Here is a 23543-nt window from a genome sequence, read left to right as displayed (position 1 = left end):
TGGAATTCGCCATCAGTATGTTTCTTCGCACAAAGTCAGAAAGGAGAAAAAAAATTTTTTTCAATACATTCTAAGTCAGTAATAACGAATTTTACAAATAGATCAAATGTCAGCGTCAGTGTGTAAATACAGAAGTGGAGACCCTCATATGTGTTGTGCAAGTGTGAGCTCTCATGAGATGCCTCATATACTATGTTAAGCAGACACATGTATAAGGAACATGAAGCTGAACATTGAATATATTGGCATAGTGAATAGTGGGATATTGAAGCCAGCATTGTTGTAGAAACATTAATATGGAGAATAGTTTATTACAGAAGGCTGATCTAAACAATAGTTATGTTAGCAGACAATGACGAGATAATGATAGGTGCACTAGTTTAATAGAAGTCTGATATGGAGATTTAGAGTTTTAGCTAAATATGTGAACTAAGATTGTAACTCTAGAAAAATCTTTAGACTATGGAAATACTTCAAAATAAATGTAACATCTTAGTGTCCACCAATACGTCTTTTTTTACTGACCTGAGATCCAAGAGACGATTATCCTATGGCGGGTGAAAATGCTGCAGGCATGGCTGACACCCTGCTGCATCAGCCACAATCTGTTTTGGCATCAAGCATGCTCATTTAACCCCTTAGATGATGCTGTCAATAGTGACCACGGCATCTAGATGGTTAATAAAGTGTGGGTCTCCCTCCTTAACCCCCTTGGCACCATGAGATCCCAATGTCTGATAGTTGCCAGCACAATTCAGACAATGGTCTTGGAGTCTGCCAACTATAGTGACCTGTTCAGATGTTAGCAACATTTATGTATATAAATACAATTTTTCACTACTGTCATGCCAATTTGCATTAATTCCTAAAATCACCTGAAGGTATCACATTTGGGGTTTGTCCAATATACAGGTCTCCCAAAGTCACTTCAAAACTGAATAAGTTTTGTACATTTCCTTGAAAAAGATAAAACTAACTGCTCCATTTTTAAGCTTTCTAACATTCAAACAAAATAAAAAAACATTTTACAGATGGCTCTGTGGTAAAGCAGACATGAGGTAAATATTAAGTATTAACTTTTTTGTGTCACACTCCTTGAGAAAGCCACCAATCGAAACGTACGTTGGAGTCACTGGAGCCACTGGGCACTTACAACTGGTAATGGAACTTCCTTTATTATTCCCTTTCTGTGATGTTTAGTGCCTACCTTATTATTTGACCCATATTTATTATGAAATATTATGTCCTAATGCATTTGTGCATGCACTTTTTCACAATCACTTCTGCCATGGACCATATTTATGGAAGCCCCAATGATGTATAGCTACTATACCCATTATCAGTACTCTTTGCAGTGAGTTCCTTGTACAGGACCTCTTTTTCCACTCTATGTGTTTTTACTATTTTGAATATTTTAATCTGTTAATTGAATAACAATTTAATTTCTATTTATCCATTTTCTGGGTTTATTCACTTCTTTGAGTAGGTAAAAATAAAGTATAATATGTCACAAAAAAGATTCTCAAAATTACTGGGATATGTTGAAACATTCCATAGTTATTGTCACATAGAGAGGTTAAATGCAGTTAATTTTACCTTTTATCCTAATTTGCTTCATGTATTGTAGGACATTTTAATCTAAATGCACTTTCAGAATTCTGCTAGGTTGTTTAAGCTGTTTGTGGACCTTCCTGCCAGCTTAAGCCCAGAATTTGCTTGTATAAAGAGGACTTGTTACAAGATCAAATGTGGCTATTTTTGCTATTATTTTATTTCTGCTGCTCCCCTCAGTATTTAGTTGTTTTTTTTGTGTGTGTGTTTCTTTAAATCCAACAAATGGTTCCAGAAATATGGCTCTTTTTATCTAATGCAAATTCCATGGTCTTTTCAATGGAGTGTTGTTTACAGTTGATAATGCAAAGGTGCCTAAAGACAAGCTTCCAGATAATCAGCTCTAAATAACAAGAGCCTTATCTCTGGAACCATATTGCATATTTAAAGAAAACAAAAAATGGATTGCTCAGGAATCAGGTATAAAAAAACAATCACTTTTGACCTGATGACAAATCTTCTTTAAATCCCTCAAATCCCAGAAAATCATCAGTTTCTGAGATACAGAACCCCAACGGTGTGATACGAACATTTGTTTCATAGTCTTCCTCTCCTTCCAATTATTGCATACCTTTATGAATTGAGTTGCTATCACATGATTGCCTAATTAGAATTTATTGTCAGAAAACCTTCTATCATTTAACCCCTTCATGACCTTTGAAATATAGGTACATTAAAGATTGTGTCCTTGCCTTTGAATGCGTGCTCCGACGTTGAGCCTGCATCTTTCCCCATGCACATGATCAAAGGGGACAGATGGTTTGTCATGACAGCATACCCCTGTGTCTATCATTTTGAATCCCGATGAACACCGGTTCATGGCTGGCACTCAAAGCACATCATGATATTTGCTACACATAGTAGGGCTAAAGCCCTTCTATGTGTGGTATAGGGAATAGGGTGATCACAGCTTCTAAGGGGACTATTGAAGCCAGTGAAATAAATTAAAAAAAACATAAAAACCCCCCACAAAAGTTAAAATCACCATCCTTTTAGCTCATTGAAAATAAAACCCCTAAAAAATGAAAAAATTGGAATCCGGCTCAACAGGACTGGATTTTCCTTTTTTTGTTTTTCGAAAGAAAATATGGTGCATACAAAAGAAAAATTTACATGGTTGACATGTTTCGACTGCACTAGGCAGTCTTACTCATGACTCGACTGGGTCATGTCGACCATGTAAGTTTTTCTTTTCTATGCACCATATTTTCTTTAGAAAAATAAAAAAAGGAAAATCCAGTCCTGTTGAGCCGGATTCCAATTTTTTCTATTCTCCTTGATGTGAGGCCAGGGCGACGCCGGTGTCTGAGCCCCCGATGGATGAGTATAGAGCAACTGGGTGAGCTGGAATTAAGTTTCTATAATTCTTAAAAAAAATTCACATACTTGGTATCACTGCATTCAAAAATGACCGATCTATCAAAATATAAAGTAAATTAATCAGATTGGTAAAACAGTGTAACGAGAAAAAAATCTAAATGACAAAATTTTTTTTGGGGCAGAAGCAATATTATAAAATGCAATAACAAGCATTCAAAACATTGTGTCTCCACCAAAATAGTATCAATAAAAACTTCAGCTCGTGCTGTGAAAAATGAACTATTACCTAGCCCCAAATCTTAAAAAATGAAGACGCTACTATTTTGTTTTTTCTTACAAATTTTGGATTTTTTTCACCACTTGAATAAAAAAGAACTTATGCATGTTTAGTTTCTGCGTATTCATAGTGACCTGAGTAATCATATTGCCTTGTCAGTGTTAGCATTTAGTAAACATGATAAATATAAAAAAACAAAATAATTGTGGAATTGCACTTATTTTGCAATTTCACCATAATGTATTTTTTAGTGTACTGTTTTTCAGTAAACTCATTGGCGTCATTCAAAAGTAGAACTCAGCCCATAGAACAAGCTCTCATATGGCTGTACTGACAGAAAAATAAAAAAGATATGGTTCTGGGAAGAAGGGGAGCAAAAAACAAAAGGGCAAAAATGGAACTTGCAAGGTCGTGAAGGGGTTAAATGATATTTTACATTGAACATATAAAAAAGATCATGACATTAAAAGGCTACAACCTTGCAGCTTTCATTTTGAGTACTCAGACTCATAATACACCGATACTCTCTGTTTTGTAAACATCACTTCTCAGCACTTCTCTCCCAAAAAAGTGGAGATCTCCCATTCTGCAGGAGGAGTTGGCAAATCACTTGGGTTAACTTTTAAGGTTTCTTTTGGGCGCATTAATCAAATGCATGGTAAGGTCACATTTGTACTTCAGATTATCATTTTTTACGTATGTGTATAGGTTATAGCATTTTGTAAAGTTCTACTTCCAAATGATATATTCAAATGGAAATGCTGAAGATGAGTAAACAGCTATTTCTGATGAGACCAGTAGTAGTGATTATTTTGCAAAAACATCTTGTATTGGTTATGCAATGAGTGACATGTACTATAAAAACAAAAATCTACAGTGAAGAGCATTGCTGCCATTTAATCTTCAGAGCAGAGACTATGTGATTACCGTATATTGGCATAGAATTATAGAAAAGAAAACTTTATCTTTAGAACATAAATGCAGACTTTATAGCATGATAATTTGCTTTCAATATGTTTTACACTGTTTGCATGACATTTCAAACAGATGAAAGAGCCATTTATGCTTCCATAATGAACCTTCAATATAACCAAATACTAAATTATCTAAAACATGTTATGTACTGAATAAAGCATATATTAGCAATGAGCAAATTTGTTCAAGGCTAATTGAATTTTTCTGCATTGTGTGATATGGCAGTGGTCATTTTAGGTGATTCATGAGAAGTAAATTGCAAATCCTTCAAATTTGCCGGGTTCAGTGTGAGAAAGAGCAGATCAGGCAAAATTTGAATTCACCTTTTCTTATGTTTTTCCCAGGAAGTTTGATTACATCCCCTCCACAAATTTAATGTCCTTTGTTGTGTTCCAGGTTCTCTTCAGACTTGAGTGCATAATAACCATAATATAAAAAAAAATTGTAAAATTGGTGTAGAATTCAGTTCTACTCTAATGTAGTCGCTCAACACTAGTTCCATGAATTCCTACAAATTTGACACAAATTCAATTCACTCACCTCTCAGTGGTGTACTCAGTGTCTGTTATGACCTGGTGGTTAAGAGGCCACACTGATATGAACTGGTGGCTAAAATGCAACATGGAATGAGCTCTGAGAAGGTGGTATCTCTACTGACCGCAGTCCCTAATCCTAACAACAACACTAGTAATAGCCGTGGGATGTTCCTGACTCTCCCTAGACACCTCTTCACAGCCTAAGAACTAACTACCCCTAAAGAAGGAAATAGAAAGCTATCTTGCCTCAGAGAAAACCCCAAAAGGAAAGACAGCCCCCCACAAATATTGGCTGTGAGTGGAGAGGGAAATGACGTACACAGAAATGAAATCAGATTTCAGCAAAGGAGGCCAATACTAAACTTGATAGACAGAGAGAAAAGGATACTGTGCAGTCAGTATTAAAAACTACAAAATCCACGCAGAGTTTACAAAAATGAACTCCACACCGACTCACGGTGTGGAGGGGCAAATCTGCTTTCCCAGAGCTTCCAGCTAGCCTGAAATTACATAATGACAAGCTGGACAAAAAGAGACATATTTGCAGAGCAATAGAGTCCAAGCAAATGGACAAACAAGAACTAGCAAAAACGTATCTTTTGCTGACAAGGACAGGCCATATGAGAAATCCAAGGAGAGAACCAAATCCAACCAAGAACATTGACAGCTGGCATGAACTAAAGCCCAGAGCAGGTTTAAATAACAAACCCAGGCAAGGCAATTAGTGAAGGCAGCTGCTACAGCTACCTAAAGGAGCAGCATTTCCACTCGAAACCACCAGAGGGAGCCCAAGGGCAGAACTCACAAAAATACCATTAGCAACCACAGGAGGGAGCTCCAGAACGGAATTCACAACAGTGTCTATTTTGACATTAAAAGTTTTGGCACCAAAGGTTGATCAAAATCTCAAAACATCTGCCTCTTATTTGTGCTCTACAAGTTAATGATAATTGTTCACTCTATGGTGCCATTATTTCAACAAGATGCAGTGTAGATTGAGGCAATACAGCATCCACAAAAAAAATGATAAAACTTCACATTTATTGATAAAAGTTTAAAACAATATTTTATATAAAATCATGATTGATGCATGAGAAGACATTGGGTCTGCGCATTTCTATCAAAGCTCTTAGCTTTGACAATATGTTTTATAGAAAGTAGATTATTTACAGAAAATGCAACATTCCAGAATTAGGGCAGTGGCTTATCACAATCTTTGGAAGTAAGTCTATGTTTGATAATACTCAATTCTTTATTATATGCACTATCATTAGAACAGAGTTCATGTGCTCCGATAAAAAAATCTTCCTGTAGGAGAGTTTAAGCCAAGGGTTGGGTGGCAACTGACAACATGTAATAGCGAATTACCACTAGTTGGTTTGCGGTATAGCTTTGTATTGATTATATTACTTGTGGGATTGACTGATATCCGAGCATCCAAAAAAGGTGTTTCATTCATAATGTTAATGTTTAAAAAAAATATGAAAATTCAGAGGAAGATAAGGAATTATGTTGCCAAATAAATAGCAAGTCATCTATGTATCTTCCATACCACTTGATGTTACTGTGAAAAGGTTTTATGGGGAGTATAAAATGATTTATTCCCACCAGGCCATGTACATATTAGCTAGGGACGGTCAAAGCCATGCTCTTAGTGGACAGACTTGTACCTGGAGATAGAAATCATTGTTGAAGGAGAAAAAGTTATTGGCTAAAAAAAATAGATAAAATATATTTACATAGTACATCAGTATAAATGTTATACTTATGTAAAAGAAAAGATAAAGTTGTAAAGGATTTGTTACGAGTAGGGATGACTATGGAAGTTTGGGTTCTGTTGTCCGACCCAAACTTTGTTCCAAAGTTCGGATTGGGTACCAGAGCTGTATCCGAACTTCAACCAGAACCCAAACCACATTGATAACAATGGGGACCTGAAATTTTGATCTGGAAAATATTATCTCTATCTCTCTCCTCTGGTCTTCCTCCGGGACTTCAAACATTGCAACAGATTTCCAGGAGAAGTCCATGTTTGGCATTTAGCACCGGACACTATCCAGTACGAACTCCAAACTTTTAAGTTTGGGTTCGCTCATTTCTAGTCATGAGAATGCGAGATGCAGGAATTCAATGCTGTCACATCACTGGTAACACAGTAACAATAAGGTGACCATTTAAGTCGGTCCAATACTCAATTACCCAGGATTGAGCTGGACCTTTCGGCGCAGCAACCTATGATGGACTTCCTCCTGCATCGCTGAGATGATTCTTATGTTATATGGCAGTATTATGTCATATAGGGATTTGTTACAAATAGGAAGAATTTTTGTGGGAATGTGTTAAGTGGTATTATAGTTGTAATTGTTGCAATTGCTCCTACATAAGGAAAGAAATACAAAGCAAGACTTCATATTCTGACTATTGAAACACATTTCCATTGGTTCACGATTTCCATAGAAAAATAGCACATTCCATTAGCCCTATTGGGTTTAAAGTATGTGTGTTGTTGTCAGTTTAAGATGCCTGTATTTCTTGATGTTCTTATTCTGGGACTTTCACTATATGTTAGGTGTCGAGTTCCCTCCGCTGTTCAGGGGGAATCTCGAACCATGTCCACTGCGGTCTCCCAATCGTCTCCAGCCGCAGTGGAATCTGCTCAGCGGAGACATCGGTCCCAGCGTCAGGCTCGAGCTGATACTGTGCGTCAGGTTACTGCTGCCTTTCCAGGCTCTGCCCTTGTAGCCAGTACTGACCAGCAGCGAGCAGGCCTTTCTGGGACTAAGTGCCGCTTTATGACACCATGCGCCATCAGTGCGCTCTCCTGACAACCATCAGTATAGGGTGGGAATTCCCGCTTGAACTGTGCATCTGACTCGGGGCGTCCTCAGGCACGGGTTCAAAAGCCACCGAGGCTCAGAGCCAGTTCAATCACCAGATTAGTGGGGGTGATTCTAAGGGATCCCACCAGTGTCTCGTAGCTGCACCTTGTGACTGCTAACAGGGTGCAGCGTATTGTGCGACTGTGTGAAGCAACAGAGCTCGCTACCATTTCACATGGGGTGAAGTCTAACCCATGTGTGAGCTAAGTGTCCATCCGCCATTACATAGCAGCAGGTGCCATCTCTGCACGGTGGACCCCGGGCTGCGAACGCACCTCGTATCAATCTCTTTATCATTTGGTGCATTCCGCTGGCCCTAACACTATAGGTTATGAATTTCTGCCATTTCCTTTGTGTAACTGATGTCATGACATAATGTGTTAACACTATAACTTCACATTAAAGGGAATCTGTCACCAGGTTTTTTATTGCCCCATCTGAGAGAAGGACAGAGATCATGATTTAAGTAATGGATCACTTACTGAGTTGCTTGCTGCAGTTTAGATAAAATCACTGTATTATCTGCTGCAGATCAACCAGTTCTCTGAATCCTGAGCTCTATAATAATCCACCCACAGAACTGATTTCTGAGTACACTGTGCATAGGCAAAAAGCTGTCAATCTGTGATGGTAGCTAGTTTATACAGAGCTCATGAATATGAGGGACTACATGGCAACAGATTTACTATTAGAGATGGGTGAACCCAAACAGTAACGTTCGCACCCACTGTTCGGGCACGAACACCAAATAAAACTTCATCAGGAAACCTGTGTTACTGTTTTGGGCTCGGCCCCCAAACACCGGAAGTTTCTCACACAGAGGCATTTGATGGGAATATTAATTAAATAATTAAAAAAAACATTGTGGGGACGCCTCTATTCTTAATAACCAACCTTGCTAAAGCTGACAGCTGAGGATTGCAGCCCACAGCTGTCAGTTTTGCCTCGCTGGTTATCAAAAATACAATATCAATATGCAATCAATATTTAGAGCACAGGCACCGGATGAGTAATACTCCCATTAGCCGCCATCTGCTCTAGCTATTACTAGCAGTAGCAGGCGCAGGCTGATTGGAGCAGTAGTCCCATCAGCCGACGCCAGTGACTGAAGGTAAACTTTTACTTCTGATCACAGCTGCGGCCTCTCTCTGTCATTTGACAGTGTTGGAACTGCAGCTGTCTGACTGGCGGTAATGATTTTACCACCAATCAGAGGCAGTGTTTTCAACTCTGACAGCACTCTTGACAAACAATGGTTGTTCGGGCTCCCTATTCAAGTGAATAGGGTCCAGATTCAGGTTCAGATCTGGGTACTGTTCTGGTACCCCAACCCAAATTTTTTTTTAACTGTTTAGCTGAACACATCAGACCCGAACATCCAGGGATCGGCCCATCTCTATTTACTAGTCCTCTGGTTATAATCTTCTGCTGGTAAAACAGTGATTTTATCAAAACTACATGAAGCATCCCAGTAAGTGACACATCGCAGGAATTATGATCTGTCACTACATTATGCTGAACTCAGATTAAGAGGCAAAAACCTTGGAACAGATTCCGGTTAAGTAGAAAAGAACAGCTCTTTGGAAATTCAAATTTGCCAACTTTTTTCCCAAAATGTGATTTGTGGAAATACATTTGTACAAATCTTAATACTGGAAAGCTTGTAATTGCTTGGAAAATACACAAAAAGGAAAGGAGAGAAAGAAAAAGCTCAACTGACAATAAGACTCTACACTTTACAGGCAAGAAGAGAGAAGACCTTGCTGACCATAAGAGCTTACACTCTACATGAGAGTAAGACTTACACAGTGACTTTGGAGATGGAAAAAGACTGTTCCATAAACACTGTACTTTACTGGGAACTGCTGATTTCTAATGGCCCTGACACCCCCTATTCAAGGCATGATAACCTTTAATTTGTCATAGCTTCATGGTATTATGGGGAGGCCTGCCCAGCGATGTGAAATGACATTAGCCTGCTCTCTGATGCCTCAGCAGTGGAGGAAATGGTGTCAGGCAAGGTTTTTTTTTCAAATCGAGAATTGAATCTCAGGAGGCTCCAAGTCCTGTAAAAACTATGAATTTCAGGAGATTTGACTTGAATTAAATCTTGCGAGGTTTGATCTGCTTATCTCTACCTTTAAGTTATTTACTAAACATCTATTGTGCAAAACTATAATTTACAAAGAAAGTTCAAGAACAATGAACATGCTGTGTAAAATATTACATGTATGCTCTTGATCAAAAAATGTATCTTTAGGAGTAATGACTTTGGCTTCTTTTATGAGTCTATTACAAAAAATTATTATATCACTGTGAATGTTCATAACACAACAAAGTGCTGGATAAGGCTTCTTTTAAATCTGTCCTCCATATTATGCAGGTAATTATGGCCTCAAGGGAGAATCTTTCATAAAATGCATTTGGTGCTTACTGTCAATCAACATAATGTGATTTTCAGTCCATTCAGAGTAGTAGATGCCTGAAGCATATTGCATGATACCAGTCTTTTTGACACACAATTGTAAATCCTGTTTCCATCTACCTTGGGCGTTTTCTGTGGCTTGTAGACTTAGGATTGATTTTTTTCACTTGCTCATGCAATCAGACAATAGGAAAAAAGATAACATACAGTATACAAATAAGGATGTATATGCTTGGAGAAAATAGGTTCAGTTATGAATGAGTGTCTATTGGGGTATGTCTTGGTTAACCTTTAGCTGTTTTGTTTAATTGACTTGGCTAGATGGTATATTGCAACAATAAAAAATTGTTTTTTGAAGTAAACCTGACATCTGATACATGCTCCCCGATTCACAAAATTATACTGTTTGAAAAATGCACACTTTGTGAGAAAATCACAGAGTTAGGCTACTTTCACACTTGCGTCGTACGACGCACGTCGCAATGCGACGTGCCGACGTACCGACGCATACTGTGCAAAAAAAAACACAACAGGGGCAGCGGATGCAGTTATTCAACGCCTCCGCTGCCCCATTGTAATGTCCGGGGAGGAGGGGGCGGAGTTTTGGACACGCATGCGCGGTCGGAAAAGGCGAACACGACGCACAAAAAAAGTTACATGTAACTTTTTTTGTGCCGATGGTCCGATGCAACACGACGCATCCGTCGCACAACGGATGCAACATGTGGCAATCCGTCGCAATGCGTCGCTAATGTAAGTCTATGGAGAAAAATGTTTTGCAATTTTGCAGGATGCGTTTTTTCATCAAAACTACGCATTGCGACGTGCGTCGTACGACGCTAGTGTGAAAGCAGCCTTAGAGTTAATTCTTTTTTATTTTTCAGCAATTTTGTTGGCTTGCTTCTACAGAAATACTTTCAAAAAATCCGGTCTTGAATTGCAGTAGCAATGTACTGTTTAAGCAAGCAACAGCTGCTAGCTATGTGCCATTCCATAGCCCTACCTCACAGAAACAGTGACTCAGCCATCTATAGCTCTCTCTCCCTATCAATTAAATCTTCTTTAGTGCTATGTTGCCACACACTTTATGGATAGTTTCTTCAGTGTTTTATGACCTTCTCCCCTATCTTTATGACTAAGCTTTCACTATCTAGATTCACCACAAAATGGCTGCTTAATTTCCTACCTCAGCTTTCATGCAGGTTATGTTAGTACCTCCTAATTAGTTGTACATAATGTGAGGTTGGTTATACGACCAAGCCTAAGGCATTTTACGTGATTCATGCAAAGTCAGATTTCAACAAATCACTAATAATTTGACACAGATTTAGATTAAAATTGATTTTTTTCATGTCTAGGCTAGTTTCACACTAGCGTTTTGCTGAGCTGCGGAGGGCTGCGCACTTCCTCTGTGAAGCCCCGCCCACTGCCGCACCTCCGCTCCTCAGCTCGGCCTACGTCCGCATGCAGCCTGCATACCTATCTTTGACATAGGTCGTGCGGATGTATGCGTTGTTTTGACAATACGGCAACCCGCGTCGAACGCAGCTGGTTGGAATTTCTTTTTTTCTCTGCATCGTCAAAACGACGCATGTGGAGGCATCCGCATACATCCAAACGACCAACGTACCAAATGTTAAAGATAGGTACACAGGCCGCATGCGGACATTGGCGAAACTGAGCGGTGGAGGTGTGGCCGTGGGCGGGACTTCACAGAGGAAGTCCGCAGTCCTCCGCCACTCGGCAAAATGCTAGTGTGAAACTAGCCTAAGCTTTATGTTAAGTCTACACTGCACCATATGACATTGAAATCACGGTGGCACATTGCAATATTTGAGATATTGCTTTCCTATGGTGTCATGTTGCAAATTGCGACATATTGCGACTGCAACATAGAGTCGTTTATGTATCTAAATGTGTTGGACTTTCTGTCTCTGGTTGGAAGTCACACACGACGCAGTTGCCAGGGGCGGTCCCGCTGTGGTCCGGTCCGATGGACGCTGCGGTCTGGTCCGGAGCCTCCCATCTTCTTACGATGATGTCCTCTTCCTGTCTTCATGCTGCGGCTCTGGCGCAGGCATACTTTATCTGCCCTGTTGAGGGCAGAGCAAAGTACTGCAGTGCGCAGGCGCCAGAAAAGGTCAGAGAGGCCTGGAGACTGCGCACTGCTGTACTTTTGCTCTCTAATGAAGATGTTGTTAGAAATTTGAATGTTCCATTTTTCCAGGTTCTTCTTATCCAAGGCTTCATGGGGAGAATAGAGATGAAGGTTGATTTGAGGCATCTGATCTTGAACATCTAAAACGTGTGCTGATACAGACTTAAAGACTTCCTTCCGTGTATTGCATATTTTCAAATAAGGAAGCTCATATTCTGCCTGGAAGGTCCGGATCACTGACAATTAAACTCTGTGCCATATGTTCTGTGATAATCCAAGTAGCTGTAGCAAGTCTTGGGTTTAGAGGCTTCCAAAATGTTCGTCAGGGCAGTGTAATTATATTACCTGGCTGAGTACCCAGATCTTGTGATCTACGTAACAAACAAAATGCCCTCTATGTTGGACAGCAATTACCAATCTAATATAGACTAAGGGTACCGTCACACAGTACCATTTTAATCGCTACGACGGCACGATTCGTGACGTCGCAGCGATCGTATGATTATCGCTCCAGCGTCGTAGACTGCGGTCACACGTTGCAATCACGGCGCTGGAGCGATGCCGAAGTCCCCGGGTAACCAGGGTAAACATCGGGTTACTAAGCGCAGGGCCGCGCTTAGTAACCCGATGTTTACCGTGGTTACCAGCGTAAAAGTAAAAAACAACAAACCGTACATACTCACTATCTGATGTCCGTCAGGTCCCTTGCCGTCTGCTTCCCGCTCTGACTGTCTGCCGGCCAGAAAGTGAGAGCAGATCACAGCGGTGACGTCGCCGCTGCGCTCTGCTCTCACTGTACGGCCGGATCTCTGTCAGAGCAGGAAGCGGACGGCAAGGGACCTGACGGACATCAGATGGTGAGTATGTACGGTTTGTTTTTTTTAACTTTTACGCTGGTAACCATGGTAAACATCGGGTTACTAAGCGCGGCCCTGCGCTTAGTAACCTGATGTTTACCCTGGTTACCAGCGAACGCATCGCTGGATCGCTGTCACACACAACAATCCAGCGATGACAGCGGGAGATCCAGCGACGAAAGAAAGTTTCAAACGATGTGCTACGACGTACGATTCTCAGCTGGGTGCCTGATCGCAGTAGCATGTCAGACACTGCGAGATCGTAACGATATCGCTACAACGTCACGAATCGTGCTGTCGTAGCGATAAAAATGCCACTGTGTGACGGTACCCTTACACGCCTGTGTAAAATTAAAAGGCTACAAAATAAAAATCATATTTATTTTATAGATGTAAAAAAAAATGGATTGTGTCACACCATACAACTGATATCTGTAGCATTTTTGCATTTTTTTCATAGATGGGGATTTTTAACAGCTGTTGTTTATATTGGTATCATTTTGAGGCACATACAGTATTTTAGTTACTTTTTATTTAATTTTTTTTATAGGAAGTGTGGCAACTGAAAAACAACAAATCTGGCACTTTGATTTTCTCTACTTTGCGTTTTTACTATACAAGTTAAATATTTTTATATCTTGAGAGTTCAAACTTCTAAAGACACAACAATGCTAAATATGTATATATTTATTATTATTATTAAGCTGGAAAAGAGGGATAATTAAAACTTTTTTTTTGTAAAAACAAATTTTCACTTTTTTTTTTTTAAGTTCCCTTAGGGGACTTGAATGATTGTCTGCTATGAAGACCATCCTGTGGTTGGACTTCACAGGATTGCCAAAATAGCAGCTACAAGAGCTTTCAGCAGGCTGCATGCTGTCATGGCAATTACATTGCTGGGGATGAAGGGCACCCGAAACTGGATAACATGCCTTAAACGCTGCTGTCTGAGACTGATAGAGAATAAATAGCAGCAATTGGAGCTAGCTAAGGTTGCTGATGTTAGAGGCAAATTCTAGCTAAATAACAACTACACCCAAGATGTGACATACATGTATTTCCCATTTTAAGGATGGGTTAAAAATAAACATGATTTCGCAGAACTCTGTCAGTAGATGTCAATGCAGTAAGTGTCTTTGTGAGTAACTAATAGTTGTGATGTGAATTGCAGACCTATTTTGCTGGCTGGTTGCGATAATGCACTGAATTTGCATTGTAAGAAATTTGAGACCTTAAAGAGATTGCAGAAAGGTACAGGTGGACAGGAGACTAGTGATGAGCGAATATACTCGTTGCTCGGGTGATCTCCGAGTATTTGTTAGTGTTCGGAGATTTCTTTTTTGTTGATTCAGCTGCTTGCTTTACAGCTATTAGCCAGCCAAAGTACATGTGAGGGTTGCCTGCTTGCTAGGGAATCCCCACATGTAATCAAGCTGTCTAGTAGTCACAAATCATCTAGCTGCGGCAAAGAAAACTAATCTCCGAACACTGACAAATACTCGGAGACCACCCGAGCAACGAGTATATTCACTCATCACTACAAGAGACATCATACATCTGTAGGTGCCACATGCTCTTCTATTTTTGTTTTTTCTTACTCTAAGAGCAACATTCAGAGATGATTTCAAAACACTCCTTAGAGTACCCCCACCCATTCCAGTAGTGTGCACTCAGTAAACAGTTAAAGCTTCACCACAGAAAGCACACTGAGATCTTTTGCCAACCTCCCTTATAGGCAGCATTCTTACATCGAGAGTTTCCCGTCTTTCCCCCTTCAGCACTCTTGCATCAAGCACCACCCTACTGCATCCTTCTTCAAGCACCTCCTTCAACTGGTGGTATCATCCTACCTTCAGCTTACTATATTTGTCCTCCCCTGTCTTGTTTAGTACATGTGCATCCAGCTCTGCTCTTTTGTGCTGGGCTATTCATCAAAGTCACCATCTGGGGACCTTCTCTTCACATTAATTTGCTGGTAATCTGGTGCTAATGCACCAAAATGGCAGACAGCCATGAGCTATTCTTGATGGGCCTGCAAGCCACATGTGGATCCCAGGCCACAGGTTGGGGACCCCTGGTCTTGGTTAATGGGAAGTAATACAATATACATACAATAGATACATTTTATACTATTACACAATGTCTGTATATCTATCAGTTCTCTACACCGTGATTGAACATATATCTTAGTGATCAGAACTTAATGAAACACTGAAGTATTATTTTCTTACCTGACTTGCCGGAGTTTGGCCAACCACAGCTTCATATGGAGGCGGCAGCTCAGATGGATACAAAATACCAGGACTATTTATGGACACTTCATACAAAGCACTGAAAGGTGAGTGTGGGAAGTCCAGGTGAAGCCCTCTAGGAAGAAAAACTCTTGTCACTTTTTGTTTAGAGCACATCAAATTGATTCATCCAGTTACTCTGTGAGATGTGAGACGAGTGCAAATAAAGCAGATTTACCTGTTTTCGGAATCACTATTTATCACTCCATAACTATCTGAATGTATCCAACATTCTTCATTATAATTTATCAGAACTATAAAGAAATTGTACTGTCATTAAATAACAAATGTTTTCCCATAAATACAGCTTTTATGTCTTTCAGCTCCAACTGAGATCAGTTATAGTTATTGGATTTTTAACTATGCGCTAATAATTTGTGCCCCAATAAATTCAGATAAATAATTGTTTATCTTCTATCTGGGAAGTACTTTCTTCCTAATTTCCATAGCTTTAAAATATCACCTTCAGGATGCAAGTACATAACAGCAGACTTTGGATTCATGAAATTTATGAATTTCATCAAATTTGCTTCAAATTTGATTCTCATGAAATCAGTTCTGTAATCTCTAGGTCTTGAACAATTTTTAACTGATGATGTATAAAAATGTATGTCGTACAGATTTAAAAAACAGACAGGTGGCATAAGAAAAACGAATGACAATGCAAATTAAAATTGGCAGTTTTTTTCTGTATGAAAAATGGATGATTTTTCATATTCTCATCCAAGCCCAGGCTTAGGCTTACATGAGTCACGTACATGTTCTACATATGTTTTTCAAAGATAGATTACGTAACCATTAAAGTCTATAGAGTTGATCACATGTTCGTGATTTTTGCAGATGGTGTGTCCACCAAATAATCGTGGAGACATATCCTTTATTGATCTTCATCACAGAAGAAATTTACATAAATAAGTGTAAGGATCTGTGAAAATTCTCTTTCTGCTGTACATGTCTAAAGGGATGTTTTTATTTATCTGTGCATGCGCCATCCTGGAATAATGGCATCTGCACGAGATCTCAGGCAGGAAGATGTTGATCGGGTGAGCCGGTCACAGAAAAGAGGGACCTTTTACTGGTGGGAGGACAGCACTGGGAGGAGAAAATGGGAGTGGCATGGGAGAGCTGTATGTGCAGGCTCAGCCCCTGCATTTGTGGGCTCATTTGCATAAACATTCATCAATAGATTACAAGACAACAGAATCAAGGTGTTATTAATTTAAAGAAATAGAAGTCATCATCATTACATGGTATTTTACTATGATGACGTTATGTTGAGGTCTAAATGCCTGCTGACAGATTCCCTTTAACATTACAATTATTAGGAGAAACTTTGCAATTTATTTATTTATTTATTTATTTTCATCAGTGAAAATCACTGATGAAACACTGATGGTAAAACTGAAACACTAACGAAACACTGATGAAACTTGGTTTCAAAATTCTAATGAAAATACATTTCATTTTTTAAGTATGTGAAAAATCACAGATTTCTGAATGAGGCCTAAGACTAAACAAAAATTTAGAAACAGAAAAACAAAAACCCTGACAGGTGCAAAAAAATAAGAAGCAATACATCAAATAATTGTAGAAAGTTAAATTCACCTTTGCACGTCCATGACAGGTGTACAGGTGTATTCGGGTGGATAATATGGAGGAGGTGGAATGGGTGGAATAAACTCATCAAAATCCAAGGTTTGATGAAGAATTGTCCCATGTGCCATCATACAGTCCATATTGGAGTGGTGACCTCGGTGTGGTAAAAACTACAAAAAAGAATAATAAAAACAGTTTAGATTAACATAAATGACAAAATCCTCAAATTTTCCTCTATCCTAATTTCTTGCATAATAAAAGAAATAGCAATGAAAGTCATGTCTAGACAATAAAACGGTTGACAGACCCATTTCTTTATTTTGTTGCTGTCAGTATTAGTTAAATTATTACACAATCATTTACACATGGAACAAAACTTATTAATATTACTAGTAATTTTGCAAATTAGCCTTTCTTCTGTTAGCTTGTAACAATGTAGCTTCATTATCTATGCTCCACTGGCCAGATTGACATCTCTCGATCCATTTTATTTCTATCTGGCAAACAGCTCTAAAATGGGAGACCATCAGGAGTGGTGCGGGATAAAGACAGTAATGCAGACAAACACTTTCAATTATATGGGAAAACAGAAGCTTAATGAGCCTGTTAGCAAGTCTAACCAGTACATGATACTGCGGGGAGTTTTCTGAAGATCAAATGAAGTGTGAACCATTTGACCCTGCTCCTTCTGCTCAAAACTGGAAAAATCACAGCTGAAGCCAATCGAAGAACATGGTGTCTCTGCTTCTCCCGTAGGCAAGGTTCTGTTGTCATGTCAGTTTCCCTGGATTCTGGCAGGCTGGGTCTTTAACTCTTGCCTCCAGTAAGAAGTGAGCTAATAATATTTGCTAAAGGCAAAACCTAGTGCTGTGCTTGAACTGATGCATTCATGTTTGTGCTGTTGTCCGTTTGCATTACTGTGATCTACAGTCACTCTTACAAAGACATAAGCAGACCATTGTTCGTCTAATACCACTTGCACTTTTATGGGGATTCGTCTGTATTTCAACAGTTTGAACATTTTAGATTATTATTGCTGTGGAAAAATATTAGATATTTTTGTCCATCATGGATTAGTGGAAGCTGTTCATAATTATTTGTAAGTATAAAACTGGTTACGGACTGTAAAAAATAGATTAATGAAAAAAAGAAATAAGAGATGGTGCATTTTTAGAAAAAAAATGAGTTTTATTCTGCATGTTTTCTGCAGGTGTCAGCACCGAAACAGGCAATATCAATCTGCCCTGTGTTTAGCTTTTATTTGCTTTTTTAGGTGTTTTCCCTTACTTTTTATGCATTATGAGCTGGATTCAACTCAGTGTGTTCAATGACTTTTTTAGTACAATTTTGTACTTAAAAATGCAATAATCGTTTTATATGCAATATTTCAGATTCCACATAGAAATCTACTGGGGAAAACAATGTACCAGTCTTGCAATGTCTTTAAAGGGAATCTGTCTCCAGGTTTTTGCTATCACACATGAGAGCAGCATAATCATAGAATCATATAATGTTAGAGTTGAAAGGGACCTCAAGGGTCATCGTGTCCTACCCCCTGCTCAATGCAGGGTTCACTAAACCATCTCAGACAAATGTCTGCCCAGCCTCTTTTTGAAGACTTCCATTGAAGGAGATCTCATAACCTCTCAAGGCAACCTGTTCCACTTATTGATCACCCCCACTGTCACAAAGTTTTTTTCTAATTTCTAATCTGTATCTTCTCCCTTTCAGTTTAATTCCATTGCTTCTCATGTTTCCATGTGCAAATGGGAATAAGGATGAGCTCTTTACATTGTGACATCCCTTCAAATATTTGCAGACAGCTATTAAGTCTCCTTCTTAGCCTAATTTTTAGCAACCTAAACATTCCCAGATCCTTTAATAGTTCCTCGTAGGACATACTCTGCAGGCCGTTCACCATCCTGGTACCTCTTCTCTGAACTTGATGCAGTTTTTCGATGTCTTTTTTAAAATGTGGTGCTCAGAACTTGACACAGTATTCCAGATGAGGACTGACCAAGGATGAGTAGAAGGTGGTAATTACTTCAAGTGATCTGTTAAGCATGTCAAGGTGAGGAGACTTAAAGCTGCAATGCTCCTCACCTCGACATGCTTAACATGTCACTCTCTGCAAGGAGAAACAATACTTCTTGGATCCCGGTCAGACGCCTCTCAATTGGCCAAACCAGATCTCCACTTTGCACTGACAAGGGGCAATACCCCGAAACACAGTGTCTGCAAATTGACATCTGATTTAGCTCTTATCCTAAGTCATGTGACAAGGCTCTTTAAAGGTTCGACATTGACTGTTAGGATTGCTACTTCCAATAGGTGGCACTGGAGTTCTAGTCCTCTTCCTTTTCAAGTGATCTAGAATCAATGCCTCTCTTATTACATCCCAGAACTGTGATTGTCTTTTTTGCTACTGCATCACACTGTTGACTCATGTGCAGTCTGAAATATATTAGTATACCCAAGTCTTTTTCACATGTGCTATTGCTTAGTTCTATTTCTCCAATTTTTAGATGTCATTTAAATTTTTCTTGCACAGATGTAGAATTTTGCATTTCTCTCGATTAAATATCATTTTATTTGTTGCAGCCCATTGTTCAAGCTCATCTACAACCCCTGGCAAAAATTATGGAATCACCGGCCTTGGAGGATGTTCATTCAGTTGTTTAATTTTGTAGAAAAAAAAGCAGATCACAGACATGGCACAAAACGAAAGTCATTTCAAATGGCAACTTTCTGACTTTAAGAAACACTAAAAGAAATCAAGAACAAAAAATGTGGTAGTCAGTAATGGCTACTTTTTTAACCAAGCATAGGGGGAAAATTATGGAATCATGAAAAACAAACAAAAAAACACTCCAAAACATCACTGGAATTTTGTTGCACCACCGTTGGCTTTTAAACCACGTTGCAGCTATCTGTTAGCTATCCCTCCTAGTTTTATATCGTCTGTAAATTTTATTACTGTATTTTTTGGACTATAAAACGCTGGTTTTTCCTCCAAAAAGTTGGAGGAAAATGGGTGGTGTGTCTTATAATCTGGTTCAGGGGTGGATACTGACAGCTTGGGGCCCCTGTGCAATAACTTTGTCAGGGCCCCCTTCCATTTATGGCGACAAAGCTACAATATTTTATATATATATATATATATATATATATATATATATATATATATATATATATATATTTATATATATATATATATACACTGTTCAAAATAAATAAAGGGTAGACTAAAATCCCACATCCTAGATATCCCTGAATTAAATATTCCAGTTGTAAATCCTTATTCATTACATAGTGGAATGTGTTGAGAACAATAAAACCTGAAAATGATCAACGTAAATCACAACTAATATCCCACGGAGGTCTGGAGTTGTAATGATGCTCAAAACCAAAGTGGAAAATGAAGTTACAGGCTGATCCAACTTCAGTGGAAATGCCTCAAGACAAGGAAATGATGCTCAGTAGTGTGTGTGGCCTCCACGTGCCTAAATGATCTCCCTATAATGCCTGGGCATGCTCCTGATGAGGCAGCAGATGGTCTCCTGAAGGATCTCCTCCCAGACCTGGACTAAAGCATCCACCAACTATTGGACAGTCTGTGGTGCAACGTGACGTTGGTCGATGGTGCGAGACATGATGGTCAGATGTGTTCAATCTGATTCAGGTCTGGGGAACGGGTGGGCTAGTCCATAGCTTCAATGCCTTCATCTTGCAGGAACTGCTGACACACTCCAGCCACATGAGGTTTGGCACTATCCTGCATTAGGAGGAACCCAAGGCCAACCGCACCAGCATATGGTCTCAACAAGGGGTCTGAGGGTATCATCTCGGTACCTAATGGCAGTCAGGCTATCTCTGGCGAGCACGTAGAGGGCTGTGTGGCCCTCCAAAAAATGCCACCCCACACCATTACTGACCCACTGGCAAACCGGTCATGCTGAAGGATGTTGCAGGCAGCAGGTCGTGTTTCCAGATTCTGTCACGTCTGTCACATGTGTGCAGTGTGAACCTGCTTTCATCTGAATTTTCCAATCCTAGTGTATGGCAAATGCCACACATCCTGCACGGTGTTGGGGTGTGAGCACAACCCATTTCTGTGGACGTCGGGCACTCAGACCATCCTCATGGAGTCGGTTTCTGTTTGTGCAGACACATGCACATTTGTAGCCTGCTGGAGGTCATTTTGCAGGGCTCTGGCAGTGCTCCTCCTGTTCCTCCTTGCACAAAGGCTGAGGAAGCGGTCCTGCTGCTGGGTTTTTGCCCTCCTAAGGCCCCTCCAAGTCTCCTGGTGTACTGGCCTGTCTCCTGGTAGTGCCTCCAGTCTCTGGCCACTACGCTGACAGACACAGCAAACCTTCTTGCCACAGCTCGCACTGATGTGCCATCCTGGATGAGCCTCACTACCTGAGCCACTTGTTTGGGTTGTTGAGTCCATTTCATGCTACCACGAGTGTGAAAGCACAGCCAACATTCAAGTGACCAAAACATCAGCCAGAAAGCATTGGTACTGAGACGTGGTCTCCACCTCCAGAACCACTCCTTTATTGAGTATGTCTTGATAATTGCCAATTATTTCCATCTGTTGTATATTCCATTTGCACAACAGCATGTGAAATTGATTGTCAAACAGTGTTGCTTCCTAAGTGGACAGTTTGAGTTCACAGAAGTTTGATTTACTTGAAGTTACATTTTGTTGTTTAAGTGTTCCCTTTATTTTTTTGAGCAGTGTATATAGATGTGGCAGTTGACCACATTTATATTTTTGGGGTTAACAAACGTATTAGGTGCGTTGCGGTACAGGTGTTATACAGTGGGGGAAATAAGTATTTGATCCCTTGCTTATTTTGTCACTGACAAAGGCATGAAAAATCTATAATTTTAAGGGTAGGTTAATATTAACATTGAGAGATAGAGTAGCAAACATAACATCCAGAAAAATCACATTGTATAATTTATATAAATTTATTTGCATTTTGCAGTGAGAAATAAGTATTTGATCCCACTGGCAAACAAGACTTAATACTTGGTGGCAAAACCCTAGTTGGCAAGCACAGCAGCCAGACATTTTTTGTAGTTGATGAAAAGGCTTGCGCACATTTCTGGATGAATTTTGGTCCACTCCTTTTTGAAGATCATCTCTAAATCATTAAGATTTTGAGGCTGTCACTTGGCAACTCGGATCTTCAACTCCCTCCATAAGTTTTCTAAGGGATTAAGGTCTGGAGACTGACTAGGCCACTCCATGACCTTAATGTGCTTCTTTTTGAGCCACTTCTTTGTTGCCTTAGCTGTATGTTTTGAGTCATTGTCTTGCTGGAAGACTCAGCCACAACTCATTTTTAATGTCCTGGCAGAGGGAAGGAGGTTGTCACTCAAGATTCTACGGTACATGGCTTCATCCATTCTCTCATTGATTCAGTGAAGTAGTCCTGTGCCCTTAGCAGTGAAACACTCTAAAGCATAATGTTTTCACGTCCATGCTTGATAGTGGGGATGGTGTATTTTAGGTCATAGGCAGCATTTCTATTCCTCCAAACACGTTGAGTTGAGTTAATGCTAAAGACCTAAATTTTTGTCTCATCTGACCACAGCACCTTCTCCCAATCACTCACAGAATCATCCAGGTTTTCATTGGCAAACTTCAGACGGGCCTGCACATGTGCCTTCTTGAGCAAGGGGACCTTGCGGGCAATGTGGAATTTTAAACCATTATGGCGTAATGTGTTACTAATGGTTTTCTGTGGTCCCAAGTGCCTTGAGATCATTAACAAGTTACCCACGTGTAGTCTTAGGCTGATCGTTCACCTTCCTCATGATCAAGGATACCCCACAATGTGAGATTTTGCATGGTGCCCCAGATCGATGTCGATTAATAGTCATTTTTTTATTTCTTCCATTTTCTTACAATTGCCCTCTTCTCTCCCAGCTTCTTACTTATGGTTTTGTAGCCCATTCCAGCTTTGTGCAGGTCTATTATCTTGTCCCTGACATCCTTATAAAGCTCTTTGGTCTTGCCCATGTTGTAGAGGTTAGAGTGACTGATTAATTGAGTCTATGGACAGGAGTTTTTTTTATAAAGGTGACTATGTAAGACAGCTGTCTTTAATGCAGGTAACAAGCTGATTAGGAGAATCTAACTGGTCTGTAGGAGACAGAAGTCTTAATGGTTGGTAGGGGATCAAATACTTATTTTTCACTGCAAAATGCAAATAAATTTATAAAATTTATACAATGTGATTTTCTGGATTTTATTTTTGATATTCATCTCTCAATGTTAAAATTAAACTACCCTTAAAATTATAGACTGTTCATGTCTTTGTCAGTGGGTAAACTTACAAAATCATCAAGGGATCAAATACTTATTTCCCCCACTGTATAACAAGCCAAAAAGGTGTTGAAACATTTTTCTGTATTCTATTACACATCCATATACTATTACGTGGTCTGTGGTACAATTCGGTATTACATAACAGTCCAAAATAGCGTAGAAATATTTTTCTGTATTCAATTATTCATCCATATATTATTACATGGTCTGTGGTATATATTGATGTTATATAACAGTCCAAAAAAGTGTTGAAGCATTTTTCTTTATTCACT

General features: G+C 39.5%; 1 protein-coding gene across 3 annotated transcripts in view; it reads right to left on the bottom strand.

Annotated features, from left to right (window-relative positions):
* Positions 1-23543, bottom strand: part of ENTREP2 (endosomal transmembrane epsin interactor 2) — a 1414087-nt gene that overhangs the window by 158490 nt on the left and 1232054 nt on the right. For all 3 annotated transcript variants that reach the window (XM_077263898.1, XM_077263899.1, XM_077263900.1), the window contains 2 exons: positions 16935-17095; positions 15270-15405 (listed from right to left, as the gene is read on the bottom strand). In XM_077263898.1, coding sequence (XP_077120013.1) covers positions 15270-15405; positions 16935-17095 — 297 coding nt within the window. The remainder of the gene's footprint in view (positions 1-15269; positions 15406-16934; positions 17096-23543) is intronic.

This window comes from Ranitomeya variabilis, chromosome 5 (genome assembly GCF_051348905.1).
Source record: "Ranitomeya variabilis isolate aRanVar5 chromosome 5, aRanVar5.hap1, whole genome shotgun sequence".
Lineage (NCBI taxonomy): Eukaryota > Metazoa > Chordata > Amphibia > Anura > Dendrobatidae > Ranitomeya > Ranitomeya variabilis.
Note: the sequence above shows the minus strand (reverse complement) of the source record. Positions and strands in the feature narration are given on the sequence as shown.